Source organism: Uncinocarpus reesii, genomic scaffold, assembly GCF_000003515.1.
Source record: "Uncinocarpus reesii 1704 scaffold_5 genomic scaffold, whole genome shotgun sequence".
NCBI lineage: Eukaryota > Fungi > Ascomycota > Eurotiomycetes > Onygenales > Onygenaceae > Uncinocarpus > Uncinocarpus reesii.
The window spans coordinates 1824049-1838605 of NW_003052496.1; the positions used below are offsets into that span (position 1 = coordinate 1824049).

A 14557-nucleotide genomic window follows, 5' to 3' on the forward strand; every position below is an offset into this window, starting at 1 on the left:
ATATCGTGTGTGAGCCGGAGACAGACAAGCTCACAGTGAACGCATTTTTTGACCACACTGTCCTCCCGTTGGAGCAAGTGCAATCCATGCTGCAATCCATGGGGCATCTGCTCGGCCTCATTGCTGATAGCCCCCATGAGAAAACTGGAAGTATCCTTGGGGAACGACGTAGATCTATGGGAAAGCGTAGTGTATTTCAGGAGAACAAGCTACTTGCATCAGTTGAGAGTGCAGCCAGAGGATACCTTGGGACTAATACTCAGGTCGCCGCCGAGTGGATAATCCCCAAATCTTCACGAACTTCAAAATTGGCGTTGTTTATCGGTGTTAATAATTCGGGTGTTGCATCCCAGGGTTCATTGATCTTGACGAGACTAGGCGAAAACACACGAAACCGGCTATCACAGCTGATGCTTTATCTACGAGCTCATTTACCTCGTAGCTCAGTCCCCTCGTGCTGCATCCCCGTCCAGCTTCAGTACGAACCACCAAAATCATGTCTTCTGGGGGAACTTGCTCGGTTGCGGGAAGCCGCGTCCAAGACGACATTGGTCACACTGAGATCGTGGGAAAACGCCAAAGAAGGCCACTATTGTCGGACCCCATCACCTGTCGAGTCAAAGTTGACCAGCGTGCTGGCATCAGTCCTGCGCTTGGAGTCGGATGACATTGATGCCGATGACGATTTTGTGTCTCTAGGATGCGATTCCCTCGTCGCCATGCAATTTGCAGCAAGATGCAATCGAGACGGTTTGATGGTGACTATCTCTGATATTTTTGAAGCGAAATCCGTTACACGACTTGCGTTGAAGCTCGGCAATACGCCGCCAACTTTTCCATCGGTGTCAAATGACTTCTCGTTAGTGCGATCAGTATATAAAGATCTCCAGCGCGACGCGAAAGGGATTGAGAAAGTATCAAAGATCGCGCGAATTGTCGATGCTTTTCCATGCACTTCACCTCATTTAGGATTGCTGCCGCACGATACCAGTCTCCAAGCACACACAATTTGGGAAGTGTCGGCCTCTGGGGATGTAATCGACCCTTTTCGGCTTGCTGAAGCATGGAATAAACTTGCGGATCGTCATGCGGCCCTCAGGACTGTACTCCTTCAGAGCCGTTTTAATCCTCCTCGAATGTTTCAAATAGTGCTGGCCTCTTCCCCCGTCGAGGTAGAGGTCGTAACAGATGTGGAAGATCAGAACATCTGGCCAGTTGTTCGGAAACCTTTTTTGTCCAGTTCTGACAGAGATGAATTGCCATGTAAATTTACCATCTATCGAACGAGTACGGGACGCATCCTTTGCAAGCTTGAGGGTCGACATGCATTTTTGGATGCTACGTCTGTATTGATTATTCTCCAGGAACTCGCGTCAGCCTACAATGGTATCGTCTCATCTTCGGAGGTTTCTTACCTGTCATGGGTTTCCTATTTGCGTCAATGGGCCAAGGATAGCTCCCATTTACACTTCTGGAAGTCTTACCTTGCTGGCATCAAGCCTTGCATTCTCACTACTCATCCGCAGGAGAGTAAAAAGAATGGCATCAACAGCAGCCAGCCGCACCAAAAAGTACTGCAGTCACATTCCGCGACCCTCATGCAGACGGACGTACTGCGCAGACACTGCGAAAAATTCAGGTTCAGCATAACCAACTTCTTTCAAGTGGCATGGGGACTCGTACTTGGAAAATATACGGGCCTAGGTGATGTCTGCTTCGGGACCTTAGTCTCTGGTCGAGACGCTCCAGTTCCTCACATCAATGACATCGTCGGGCCGCTTTTTAATGTTCTCGTATGTCGCCTGTCAATGCCCGAACACAAGAGCTGCCATTGGCTTCTCAAAAGAAACGAGGCGGCTATTCGAGATAGATTATTACATCAGTATTGCTCCCTAAAAGATGTGACACGGGCATCTTGGGATTCAGACACTCCACTTTTCAACACGTCTTTGTCGGTCGAGCAACCTTTGTCAAGTGAAGCGGGAATTTGCTTCAAGGAGCTTGAAACACATGAAGAAACAGAGGTATAAAAAAAATCAATGGTTATCATTTAAAGAAGTACATGCTAACGGGGAACCCGCAGTATGATTTAATTGTGATTATTACCGTCACGCCGGATATTATCCGTGCCCAAATGATATACTGGAGTAATTTTTTGAACAGGACACAGGTCTCTGATCTCGCGAAATCCCTCAAAACGTCTGTTGACACCATCGTTTCGTCCCTAGAGCCGCTGGGCGACGAGGTCCGACTGACTGCAAATTGAGAGGAAGTTGAGGTTGGCCGTTATGGAGGAAGGCCAACGGATCAATATTGGACCAGAAGTCTCTGGCGCCATCCCTAATACAGTCGTTAGCATTATCATGTTAATAGATAGAGTCATAGATCAGGATTTAGTTTATTCATGATGTGATGGGTTCGCTATCGCGCAGAGTTGTACCGAGAGTGTCATCTCACTGACCAGAGATAGGAATGCGGATAGATGAATAGTGAGTTGGCAATCCCATGGTCGGGTGAGCAACTCTTGAATATTCCTTCCGCCTTAGCTTCCAGAGGTCAAAATGTGTGAACAGCGTCCCCGGCGCGCGCCTTGCATCTATCATACTGATTGCAGCCTACGTATGGGAGCCATTGACGTTTTGTGAATTTGGGGTTAGGAAAGCAGGCGCCGCCTAAACCAACAAGATCAGCCTGTTGCAGGGCCGGGACCCCGGGAGACCATCAAGATAACATGTATTCGCGATTCAAAGAGCATCTTGGTAGAATCAACCCTGTGAAATTGAGTCCAACTAAGTGCGCATGGACCAATAACTGTCAATTGTCGAATGGCGATTCTTCCTCCCACACCTTCTCTTCATATTGATCCCGGGCGAATTCTCGTATGATAAATTGTTTACCCTGGCGTAGAGCGTCTTTAGCCTCCTCATACTGCTCTGGTCTAACAATCCCTTGCTCCGGAAACAAATCCCTTAGGCTTTCCTTGGCGCTCTGCAATGCTTGCATACCGAGTAGCGATCCATTGACGTCTCTTTCGATCTCCGCCTTTTCTTCATCGGAAAAAAGGAACGGGTACTGACAAGCCTTGTCATTCGAGGTTATGAGAAGGTCTGCCCATGTGCTCTCTAGCTCAACGATGCGAACAAGGTAGGTCGCTTCACCGTCGATCAGAAGGTTTCGAGCAAGAAGCAAGAGGTCAAAGGTAGGGCTTTGTCTCACTTCTAGCGCGCAGTACAGTCGTGGGTTCGTTTTATGGATGAACGTTCTGTATAATGCACATAAGACTTGTTTAAAGTAGAGAGCTATGGCTTCCCTCTGAGCTTCAGTGTCCAGGCCGGGCAGATCCTCCGGTAAGCTGGGCCGTTCGAGGCCATGAAGGTGAGGCCCATCATAGTCCAGAATCGGAGGCTGCCGTGCATGGTGGAATAACGGAGCTAGCTCAGTGGATTGCCAGTCAATGATTCCGACCATTCCTCTGGGGGATTTAGAGTCCACGAAAATGTTCTCGACATGGATATCACCATGCCAGAGACATGATGTTATAGAATTGTCAACTGGACGCAGGTTTTTAATCATGGTGAGATAGCTCTCCAGAGCTCGGAGTTTCTTTGCCTTTGTGGGCCGGTACGTCCCTGGACCGTATAGTGGAACCGATGATTTGGGCAGAATCGGGAGCGTTTTGACACAAGCGATCTCTCGACGGCCTATGGCTGTAAGGTACTCTACTGCTGTCGACCCTATGTTGTCTTTAGATTGAGATATCGCACGTCATAATAAAGGGGCTTACATGGTCCACAGTCAAATTGAGCCATACTCCTGCCGTTATCAATATTCTCTCTCCCTGTGGATGGCCCGATGCAAACGTTTCATCCAATTTCGTGACTCCTCCCTTTTCGTAAGACATGCTTTCGTGTCTTAGGTCATCGAGGTCTTGTGCGAAATACAAACCACCGAAGTGACCGAACGAAACAGACATCCACGCTTCTTGATGCCGGGCAATGGATTTTACTACCGCAACGCGGTCCTCGAATTTCATGCTAGACCATACCGAATCCAGCGGCACGCCTGGAACTTTCTCCATAACGATATACTCCGCACCTACGGGGTTTGGTTTCGAGTTCCATGAATATACTTTGGAAACAGGTGTTTCGCATACGGTTCGCACCTATACCACTCAATCAACACTGGCTGAGTAGCTAGGCGAAGAGTCGGTAGTCACAAATTCCATTGTCGCGACTTCACTGGCCGTAGTGAGGTGCGGAGGGCCGGCATTGGGGTTGGGGATATTCGCCACAACTTGCGTGCCGTTGTCCATAGTAAGCAGCAAGGTTTTATTGTACAAGCCCTCAGGGTAACTTCTCGGTGCTGGTGCAAGATTTGGCACCAACAGCGGCCGCCCCGATACGGGCCAACTCCTCAACGTCAAAGTAAATGTATCTCTGTGACATCTCATTAGCCTCGTTCCGGGCGAATCGGCCACGCGTAAAGCGAAAAAACTCGTGGTCCGGGCTTAGTGCTATTTAGATCAACAGTACCGAATTGAAAGTTTTCTGTAGTGGCGGACTCACCCGTGAAGGACGAGGAGCAGGCTTGTGAATGACTTGCAGACATGGTGCGGAATGGCATCGGCCAAGTTAACACGCGAGATACACATTATCGACTGATGATGCGAAACATGGCACAAAATATTCCATCTGAACATAGATCATTGCCAGGCTTCCAGGTGAAAGATGTTTTCGGGCAGCAAGACTGGTTTGGGTATGGTTTGTTATCAAACTAGTTAACTAGTGAATCTTTTGAACTAGTAAGGGGATTGAACCAAAATCTGTATGTATTCATCTATCAATCTGTCTGCTTGTTGTATCATCTTCAAGGGATCTGTCGAGGCCGTACGGAGACTACCAAAAAGTCACATGACCAGTTTATCCCATGTCATCAGTGAACTTGGGAACAACGCTGTTGCTTTGAGCGAGCGCGAAGGCTTGGGATGCCGCAAAGATTCATGGATGAGCTGTATTTAGTTTGAAAGAGAGAAACTAGCTTATGAGCCCCGAGCCAATTCTTGATTCTCTTCCTTGAACGCTCCCAAGGCCCCAGATGTCTGCTCCATGACAGCTCCAGTACCTCAAGATGCGGAATACATCGCTGACGTCTCCAACTTCTCTCACGACAACGAGGACGATGACCCGCTCACGCCACAGCTGCTCGACTCCCGACTGCGTCGCAGAAAGGAGGTCAGAGCAAAAGCTAAGACTGTCTTCCTCGACCGCTTACTTCGCGACTTTGATCTTCTAATATACTGCCAGCTCTCGTCACTGTACTATATGGAGTAAGCCGCTTTTCACACTAAACTACCCACGTTTTGCACGCAAGCACTGATGAGTTGTCTATTCCGTGGTACCGCAGTTGCTCAATCATCAATTTCGCTATTCGAGCAGTCGTCCAGTTTGCCTTCTTCACCCCGAAATCCGGCTTCGAACCCCCTAGAGATCAACCTTTTATCGGCGTCATCGCCACGACGAATATTCTCTGTATCTTGCTCCATTGCCTATCTTCTTCTCCTTCAGCCGGCGAAGTCTCACGCGGCTACCTCCATGGGGGCCTTTTCATCGATTTCATCGGACAAAAAGGTCCAATCCCAAAACTCCGTTTAATTACGCTTGATGTTCTAGTTACTATTCTACAAATTGTTATGATGGGTGCCATATTAGAAAAATGGAAGATGAAATCCTTACTTCCCGGTGAATCTGTCGGCTCCACATCACCTTCAGCAGAGACGAGTGCACCGCAGGACCTGGACTTTGAAGAGCGCGGCGTGCGTCGGGCCGAAGAGCATGCACCCAGTCCCGATGGGATTGAATTGCAGCATTTGCAGCCATTGGACTCGCAAAATGATAGCTTTGCAAACGAAGAGAATGATGAAAGGGACAATGAACGGGGTGGTCTCTTATCCGGTTCCGCGGCAGAGTCTCGGACTCACTTGGACAGGGACATACATCCTCGAGACGAACTTCTTACAGGTGACATAACGATTATGGAGTTGAGAGTCTTTCAAACATTACGTGACCAATGGAATCAGAATCCCCCTGGTAATCCTCCTGAATCCACAAACTCTACTACGGAGATTTCACCACATATTTATTTAAGACGGCGGTTCGGTGTTCACTTTGGAACTCACCTTTGACCTTATTTCTTCTTCTGTATTTTATACCCTTTAGCATTCCCTCAAGGCTCAACGGTGCATGGCATTCTGTGATGGGTTGAATATATTTCCAAAGTTAGAACACGGAGTTGGAGCTTCATAAGCCAAGCTCACTATCTTTAGTATCCACTGTAGACACTGCATGGTATCGATGAACCGGGTTGATTTTCTTTCCAGCATCTCATTCTGTCCTTTGTTGCATGCTTCCTAAATTACAAATTCCCGACACATAGGGGAGAGTTCTATCATGACTATCATACTAAACCGGACTGGCATAAAACCTTGCAAACGTCTCACAAGTAAAGGCTTTGTATGTCAGCGAGACTCTTCTTCCTTCGACTTTGTCCTCCGGTCCATAATCCCGTCCACAATCCCCATTCCTAGCGCCTCACTTGCCCCCATGAAATAATCTCTTTCCATAAGCTTTTCAATCTCATCTAGCGAAATCTCCTTGGTCAAATGCCTCTTGTAAATCTCGTTCAGCTGCTTGCGTACTCGCAGGATTTCCTTGGCGTGGATTGCGATGTCAGTTGCTTGTCCGAAATAGCCCCCGGACGGCTGGTGAATCATGATGGAGGAATGTGGGAGACAGAAACGTTTTCCCGGTTCACCTCCACAAAGGAGTAGAGAGCCCATAGACGCGGCTTGGCCAATGCAAATGGTGCTAACGGGTGATTGGATGTAGGTCATTGTATCGTAAATAGCGAGGCCTATGACGAAGGGGAATAAGTTAAAAGGCACGGATAGAGCGAATGACAAAGGAATTCAATGGGCGTACCAGCCGTCACTGAGCCTCCCGGCGAGTTTATGTAGAGGCTGATCTGTTTCTCTGGGTTATCTGCTTCGAGGAAGAGGAGCTGGGCGACTATCGAGGCCGAAACACTCTCGTCGACTTCTCCATTGAGACATATTATCCGCTCCTGTTGCAGCCTTTTAAGCAATTATTCCGAGTATAATGGCAAAGCATCTCGAGTAACCTTCTCCTACCTTCAATAATCTTGAAAAGATGTCATCTTCTCGGAATTCACACGTCAGCTAAATTGTTCCTCCACGCAGCCACCTATTATTGAAGTCGTGCAATGCGCGTACATGTATGCCAGCCACCTCCCTACTCCGTACACAATTAGCTTCCGATCTCCTAGTATTCATAAAACGGTGATCCGCAGCAACAGCATACCAGTGTCTCGGTCACGAACGGTGTCGGGACCCATCCTCGCGGCGGTGAAAACTTGGGCGCGCTGGAGTAGCTTCGCATTGAGGATCGGAGGGCATGGCGAGTTGCCAACGAAAAGAGGCGGGAGGAATTCATGGGTGCACGGAGCTTCTGGAGCAACTTAAAATAGATAGAGATGAAACGGGCAGCGAGAATTAATTTGCGCAATCAATAATGTCAACTTGTTAGTTAAACGGTGATGCACGGATCATTGAAGCTCCAGGTGTGAGAAGCTCCTAAAATTAGCCAGAACCACGGATGTTATCCAATTCCATACAATGCTTCTCTTGCGAACCAGCAATAACCTCCGCAATGACAAAGAGATGCCTGTTGGCCTATAGCGCATTTCAATGGCCTGTCTTACGTCCAACCTGTTTTCCCTACCCAGCCGATCAATGTTCCTCCCGTCGAAAGAGACCCCAATCCGGCGCAACGCAAGGAATCCGGAACTTCAGCTCTCATGGATTTCGCGAGGTAGAGGAAAAAACTGATACCGAGGCCAATTTTACAAGCACTCTACCCCCGCAAAAGCTTTCCAGCTCCCTTTCGCCATCCACCGGCATATCACTTGAAAAAGGTGCTGCATCCGACACCCCCAAACAGCCTACTACGGCCTCCAACACTTCCTCTCCCAACCACACTCCAGATACCCACGAGCACGAACCCCTTCCGCCCCGCGAGACAACAGTCGTCCAGTCGCCTGTCCTCCTCCGTAGAGCAGCGCGCGCGAAACTCCATGAGAAACTTCCCCGCAAAACGGACTTTGACCCTCTCCGCCGCAACCCATGGGCTCAGATCCTCGCAAGCCCGCTGCGAATGTGCTCTGCAACGAACGCGCGGCTACCGGCTAAGCTACTTGGGGATTTCAGCCTGGTGGAGCATCCACAAACAGGGCATCCATGGATGATGCCTGTAGACTTGTTGAAAGATGAGATTTGGCAAATGAGGATGCAAGCTGAAGAGAACAACGATGCTGACGGTGGTTGTAAAGAAGGGAAAACCCAAAATGGGCAGTCAGATGGGGTACAGACAGCTGCTACACCTGTTCGAAGACGGAGACTTCCGCCCCTCCCAAAGATTCGTCTCGTGAACAATTCCGCAGTGCTGTCCCGGATAGTAGACATGCAAAATATACAGGCCACCCGCTACCTATTGCCCTATAGATGGAAGCATCCTCACGGGCGTTTGACCAAAAAAGAAAGTGAGAATATCGTATGGCGGAAAGACTTACCACAGTACGTCCTCACTCATATGAGGAAGAATGTAGTAAGAGGAATCAAACATTGCTGTGTGGCTGGAAAGGACCATCGGTGGAACGCAATGGACTTGGATCCAAAGTCTACGGTGGTAGATGGCCTAAAATCTGCATTGCAGTCATTTGGGGACTTGGCGAATATAAAATGTGGTGCCGTCTTGCTCCTTAAGCGTTTCCCAGAAACGGAAAACGGGGGCAGTCCATCTATCCCAGAACGAGTGAGAATCCCGCCGCTGGGAACCGAAATCCCCGTATTTTTTTTGCCGAAACTCCTCACAGTTGAGAATCTGCAGGAGCTTCGAGAGCATCATGAGTTCTTCACGAGAGACGCGCTGCTGTTTAGGCCTGCGGGTGATAAGACCATTTATACCATACAGGGTCTCTGGAAATTACAGTCATACATGACAAATGGAGTTAGTTGATTCTCAGGTTTTGTATGTGAATGTTTGCATTATGCGAGTAACAGCATTTTCCTGATAAATCTTGGTTAACACGGCATGTTGATTGCTAACTCTAGCTTTATGAACAAACATCCCAGTGGTAACTAACGGGTATCCGTCCAAAGTACCCAGTTACTAGGCACCGCATGCTTAGCACTGGTCTTGAGCAACATTACCATAACTACTCCCAAAAGAGTCATCTATGCATCATATCTTATCTTACTTACTTCATATTACCGAACTATCTACTGCATGGCCCGTCCAATACTTGAGCTAGATCTGGGGGCCAGAGGGCCATAATCAAAGGGAAGAAAGGCTCTTATGATGTAGCTGGTGCACTGAAAAAATCAGTCTCCAGGGTGCAAATACAAGGGACTTCATCACTATTGTCGTTTTGCCGCTTCCAATTTTATAGAGTATAGGGCTTACTACAGTTCATAGAGTTATCATTTAAACAGAAGGCCATCCTACTATCTACACGCAAGAGGCCAATGCCCATGAATTTGGTTGTATTCGAGAGTTGCCGTATATCCGCAACTTACGTGAACAGATCCATGGCCAGGCGGCTAGATGTATGGTATTCGAATGGATGACCATGACCTATGCTCACTAGGGAAACGGGAGAATCCATTCCGTTTTGTCGAAATCAGAAAGTACTCCATAATTGGGTCCTTTTTGCCCTAGTCGTGCGCTCCTGGATTAGCCATAGATTCGATAAGTGGAAATATACACATGTGAACAATTTGACCCATCCTTCCCTCGAGCCTCTCTTCAGCTTGCACAAGCGCCATATTACGTTGCTAATAAGGACACGCCTCTCTTCTTTGAAAAGTCCAGTATTAAATCACATCCTCGTAATGTTGAGGTCGACATAAGGTTTCCTGTTGCGGGAAGGAAGATCTTTAGGCCGTCTCCGAAAATGTGCGGGATGTTTGTCATGTTTGCAGGTGGGGAACAAGGTGGGGCTTGGAGAAAGCGACTCCCCTTTGGCTGTCAAATTATTAGTTTCTTTGCTTGAAGATATTCGTTAACTATAGGAGGTCTTAGGCATTGCCTGGCTAGCAGAGGAATGGCGCCAAAGTACCTGACTGGTGACAGCCAGGCGATCAATGATTTTCTTGATCGGTTCGATGTGAGGTCTCCCCCAGTTCCTCCGCAGGCGCGGGTTCATTATGAAGCCGCTAGCTAACGGAGCAGCCAGGTATTTCTGTTTGACTGCGATGGTCAGCTTCTTCTACCCCGAAGGCACCTAGCTTTATAGCATACGAAATTCTGACAGGACGAATGGCACAACACAGGCGTGTTATGGTCCGGGGATATCGTCTTTGATGGAACTGTCGAAACTTTGGAAATGCTGAGAAACAAAGGTACGACTTTGCTTTACAACCTGGAACTTGACCTTTAGCCAGCTCTAATCACGAAACTTTCATAGGGAAGCAGGTCGTCTTCGTAACCAACAATAGCACCAAGTCACGACTTGATTACAAGAAGAAACTGGACAAACTTGGAATTCCCGCTACTCGCGTGAGTGGAAGAAACGCTTTAACCGTGCGATATTCTCGAATTGCGCGCTGACCAATACTCTAGGAGGAAGTATTTTCCTCCTCTTTCAGCGCAGCCGTTTATATCTCCAGGATCTTGAACCTACCTCCGAACAAACGCAAGGTGTTCGTCCTCGGAGAGACCGGCATCGAGCAAGAACTCCAAGCTGAGAATATCCCATTTATTGGCGCCACAGATCCGGCCTACCGTCGCGACGTTTCCGCTGAAGACTACAACAAGATCGCCGCCGGCGACCCTTCTCTTCTCGACCCAGAGGTCGGCGCCGTCCTCGTCGGCCTAGACTTCCACATCAACTACCTCAAAATATCCCTTGCATATCACTATATCCGGCGCGGCGCACTTTTCCTCGCCACCAATATCGATAGCACGCTTCCCAATGCTGGGACCCTGTTCCCCGGCGCAGGCACCATAAGTGCGCCATTGATCCGGATGCTCGGGGGCACGGAGCCGATATCCCTCGGAAAGCCGAGCCCAGAGATGATGGTGGCTGTTGAGGGGAAGTTCAAGTTCAATCGACAACGAGCGTGCATGGTGGGTGACCGGTTGGATACGGATATTAGATTCGGGATCGAAGGAGGACTAGGCGGAACGCTGGGAGTTTTGACCGGCGTGAGTTCCAAAGATGACTTTGAGGCTGCGACGCTTCCACCAATGGCGTATGTGGATAAGTTGGGAGATTTGCTTGGGGGTGCATAGATGCATAAGTCGGTCAGGGATAGTGATGGGTGAGAGAATGTGTGGAAGCGACGTGTCATGACCACGCATTGGATGAATTGATGAATAATTTTCCTTTTGGTTTTGGATATAGATCTGATAGATATAGAAATGACACATGGTAGACAACATGGACTCGAAATATTCTATATATGTGTATACATTTTTATAAGGGAGCAGTTGTTCACTTGATCTGTGACCTAAAGGCCGTACTATTAGCTGTAGGAAATAGGAACGCTTAGCAATTTCAATTCCCTAGAGACTAGGGTTGTAAAGCGTTGATGAACAGGTGTCAACCAATGCATCATGTCCTCGATCAAAATCAGCTTCGGGTTTAACATACGTTTTCATATTCAATAATTGCTGCTTTTGTCGTCCTTTCTCAGCTACACTAGGCATGTATGTACGAAACAATGTCTCAACCTAGGACGGAAGCTTTCAAATGCATAAAATCTGCGCACATGTATGTATGTACAGTACATTCTTTCATCCCCCCGCCAAAGCCAGCTCAGTCAACTAGAATCTTTTGTGACAACTCCGAAAAGTTTTCAAAGAAGCTCTTGAACAACCGCACTGCATGCAACACATCCTTCGTTCCTCCCGTCTCGCGAATGCTATGCATACTCAACTGCGGATTGCCCAAGTCTACGGTCCGCGTTCCCAATGCGGCAGATAACATTGGACCAATAGTGCTTCCACACAAGGAGTCATTGCGCACAACGAACAGCTGAAGCGGCACACCGGCTGAAGCAGTGGTGCTACCGTCACTCTTGGCCAGCCGGGCCGCTTCCTGCACGAGAACGATACCCGGGGAATTCGTCGCGTAACGCGCGTTGGCATTGATTTTGATCACGACGCCTTTGTTCATTTCTGGCTTGTGATCTGGTTCGTACTTGAACGCGTAATTCGGGTTGACGGAATGCGACATATCGGCTGAGACCAGGAAGGAAGTAGACAGGGATTGCTCGTAGGCAGTGGAGGTATCTTCCTTGCCGGAAGCCGGGAGGACAGCGAGGCGACGCAGAATCGCGGGCAGGGCGTTGGAGTCGGCGCCTTGGGCGGTTCTGCTGCCAATTTCTTCATGGTCGAATAGAGCAACGAGACGGATGGAAGTTTCATTATCGAGAGCAGAGGATGCGGATAGTGACTCAATCAGGCCCATGGTAGCGCAGTAGGACATGTTGAGGTTGTCAAGGCGGGCGGAGAAAATGAATTCGTCCAGGAGGCCGCCAAAACAGGCCTTTTGGGTGTCGTATAGGAGCATCTCAAAATCAACGATATCCTCGGGTTTGATGGAAAGTTCGGAGGCCATCAGTTCGACAAGATATGGGTGATGACGCTCTGTGATAACTTTGAGGGAGCCGGCAGGCGCATCTTCCTGCTTATCTCCATCCTTGGGTTGCGCTGAGGTATCCTGGCTACCGCCTACTCTGGCTAGCTCGGCTTCCACCAAGCCCGCGATAGGGAAGAGTTGAGTCTCTTTATTGAAAGAGAAAGTCTCCTGTCGTTCAAAATGAATCGCCAGGGTCGGGATTCGGAGAACTACAACGATGTTACTAAAGTTCATGCAATGGATAGTCATCACCAGATCTCACTTGGACGGTCAATATGAAGCAATTTGGCCGCAATGGTGCCATCCTTGTTCCTGGCCATGACGCGACCGGCGATTCCTAGATCGCGATCAAACCCTGGGTTGGAAATAGTCAGCTAGCGCTCTACCTCGGAATCCAAGACTCAGCTAGAGCCGCATACATGTATGCCACAGGCCGCCTCCATAGGCCTCAACACCAACTTGGATGAATCCTTCGGCGCGCTTTTTGGAGACGGGCTTGACTCTCAGACACGGAGAGTCCGTGTGCGCACCGACCATGGAGATGGAGTTTCCAGGCTGTGTTGAAATCATACTTTAGAAAATGCACTTTCTAAGGGGTCGGAGTATCAAGTGCTGACCTTCCACTTGCGCCCAATCGCGAAGGCGATGATGGTCGACCCATTTCGAGTCAAGTAGTACTTGCCACCAGGTTTGCAAATCGACGACCAGGTATCCCGTTCCTACGGTATCGGATCAGCATCGAGTCTCTGTGGTTTGCCAGTTGGAGGTGGCTGGCGTACCTTGATCTCCTGGAAACCAGCATCGACGAAGCGCTTACGAGAAGAAGCAACAGCATGAAAAGCTAGCAAAAAAAAGTCCGGTCAGCCCATCACGGACCCAAAAGCGATGTTTATACTCAAGCATGATCGGTGTGGTTATTACGTGTTGGAGAAGCATTGACGAAGGAACAAAAGTCCAGCGCTTTCACTTTGAAGTCAGCCATGGTGGAGAGGGCCCTGTAGGTGTGATTTCTTGTCCCGAGAATGGCGGCTTGGGAAATTCGGCTTGTCCTTGCAAGCTGACACGGGTTAGAACGAGATGCTGGTGAGAGAGATAACAGGAAGCACGAGGCGCGAGGCGTGTGGCAACGAGACAATACCGATGATTCGAGGATGTTCAATCTCATGGATAACTACGGAGTAGCTGATAAATGTTCAGGTTGTCGATCCCTTCCCAGCAGCCCAATTCCCCTCTCTTGTTGGCTCTCTGCAGTGGTTCTCCCCTCGAACGTTGCATCAACCATCGCAAAATAACGTAAGCAACCACCGAGCTGCTAGTTTACTATGGAGTCAACTACATCACTCACTCCTTGCTGCACGCTTTCAATCCAACTAAAATGATCCAAGTTGCGGAAACTGTAACCCATTATCAGAGTTATTTACTACTGCCTGTAGATAGATATACTTACTCTCTCCATCCCGCTCAGCGAGAGGCAGCGCCAAGAAACGGTTTGTTGACAGTGTCCCGAACCGGCTTAGCGTCGACACGAACCAGTCGCGGGGAGAAACGTTGTTCCGCGTCCCAGTCCCAGTGCGGCCTAGCGGGCGTGCTTTTCGGGACGCAAAAGCGAGCAAGTCGAAGCCAAACACTGAAAGCAGCAAAAAGCGATCGTCTGCGAAGCGCACGGGCGGAGCTCTGTGTCGACCGTCGCCTCTGTTCACCGGCCTGCGCTTCCTCTTCATGGCCTTGCAGCTCTCCCCGTACCAATGCTCCTTCACTGCACCCCGGACGACCCAAACCACCGCTCTCTTACACCCCCCTGTCTCCGTTGCTAGGGCGCGACATCACCCTCGCAGACGAA

The 14557-nt window shown here is 49.1% G+C and overlaps 7 protein-coding genes across 7 annotated transcripts in view; 4 read left to right on the forward strand and 3 right to left on the reverse strand.

The window, feature by feature from the left end:
- The window catches only part of UREG_07665 (uncharacterized protein), a gene marked incomplete at both ends in the record, with an annotated part of 5911 nt that extends 3881 nt beyond the window's left edge, over window positions 1–2030 (forward strand). Inside the window, one exon of the mRNA XM_002582846.1 lies at window positions 75–2030. Coding sequence (XP_002582892.1) covers window positions 75–2030 — 1956 coding nt within the window. The remainder of the gene's footprint in view (window positions 1–74) is intronic.
- A 784-nt stretch (window positions 2031–2814) lies between these two features.
- Window positions 2815–4608, reverse strand: UREG_07666 (uncharacterized protein; the record flags this gene model as incomplete). The annotated part of the gene is made up of 4 exons (XM_002582847.1): window positions 2815–3717; window positions 3785–4162; window positions 4386–4513; window positions 4566–4608. The coding sequence occupies 4 exons, from the start codon at window positions 4606–4608 to the stop codon at window positions 2815–2817; spliced, it is 1452 nt and encodes a 483-aa protein (XP_002582893.1).
- A 497-nt stretch (window positions 4609–5105) lies between these two features.
- Window positions 5106–6181, forward strand: UREG_07667 (uncharacterized protein; the record flags this gene model as incomplete). The annotated part of the gene is made up of 2 exons (XM_002582848.1): window positions 5106–5326; window positions 5404–6181. 2 exons carry the CDS (start codon window positions 5106–5108, stop codon window positions 6179–6181), a joined length of 999 nt encoding a protein of 332 aa, XP_002582894.1.
- Window positions 6182–6514: 333 nt separating this feature from the next.
- On the reverse strand, window positions 6515–7508 carry UREG_07668 (clp protease; the record flags this gene model as incomplete). The annotated part of the gene is made up of 3 exons (XM_002582849.1): window positions 6515–6909; window positions 6978–7119; window positions 7377–7508. 3 exons carry the CDS (start codon window positions 7506–7508, stop codon window positions 6515–6517), a joined length of 669 nt encoding a protein of 222 aa, XP_002582895.1.
- A 216-nt stretch (window positions 7509–7724) lies between these two features.
- UREG_07669 (uncharacterized protein) lies at window positions 7725–9211 on the forward strand (the record flags this gene model as incomplete). The annotated part of the gene is made up of 2 exons (XM_002582850.1): window positions 7725–9080; window positions 9185–9211. 2 exons carry the CDS (start codon window positions 7725–7727, stop codon window positions 9209–9211), a joined length of 1383 nt encoding a protein of 460 aa, XP_002582896.1.
- A 965-nt stretch (window positions 9212–10176) lies between these two features.
- Window positions 10177–11366, forward strand: UREG_07670 (uncharacterized protein; the record flags this gene model as incomplete). The annotated part of the gene is made up of 5 exons (XM_002582851.1): window positions 10177–10239; window positions 10309–10330; window positions 10406–10474; window positions 10540–10631; window positions 10695–11366. 5 exons carry the CDS (start codon window positions 10177–10179, stop codon window positions 11364–11366), a joined length of 918 nt encoding a protein of 305 aa, XP_002582897.1.
- Window positions 11367–11892: 526 nt separating this feature from the next.
- On the reverse strand, window positions 11893–14438 carry UREG_07671 (uncharacterized protein; the record flags this gene model as incomplete). Its single annotated transcript, XM_002582852.1, has 6 exons — window positions 11893–12926; window positions 12980–13072; window positions 13137–13272; window positions 13335–13436; window positions 13497–13558; window positions 14165–14438. 6 exons carry the CDS (start codon window positions 14436–14438, stop codon window positions 11893–11895), a joined length of 1701 nt encoding a protein of 566 aa, XP_002582898.1.
- Window positions 14439–14557: the final 119 nt, after the last annotated feature.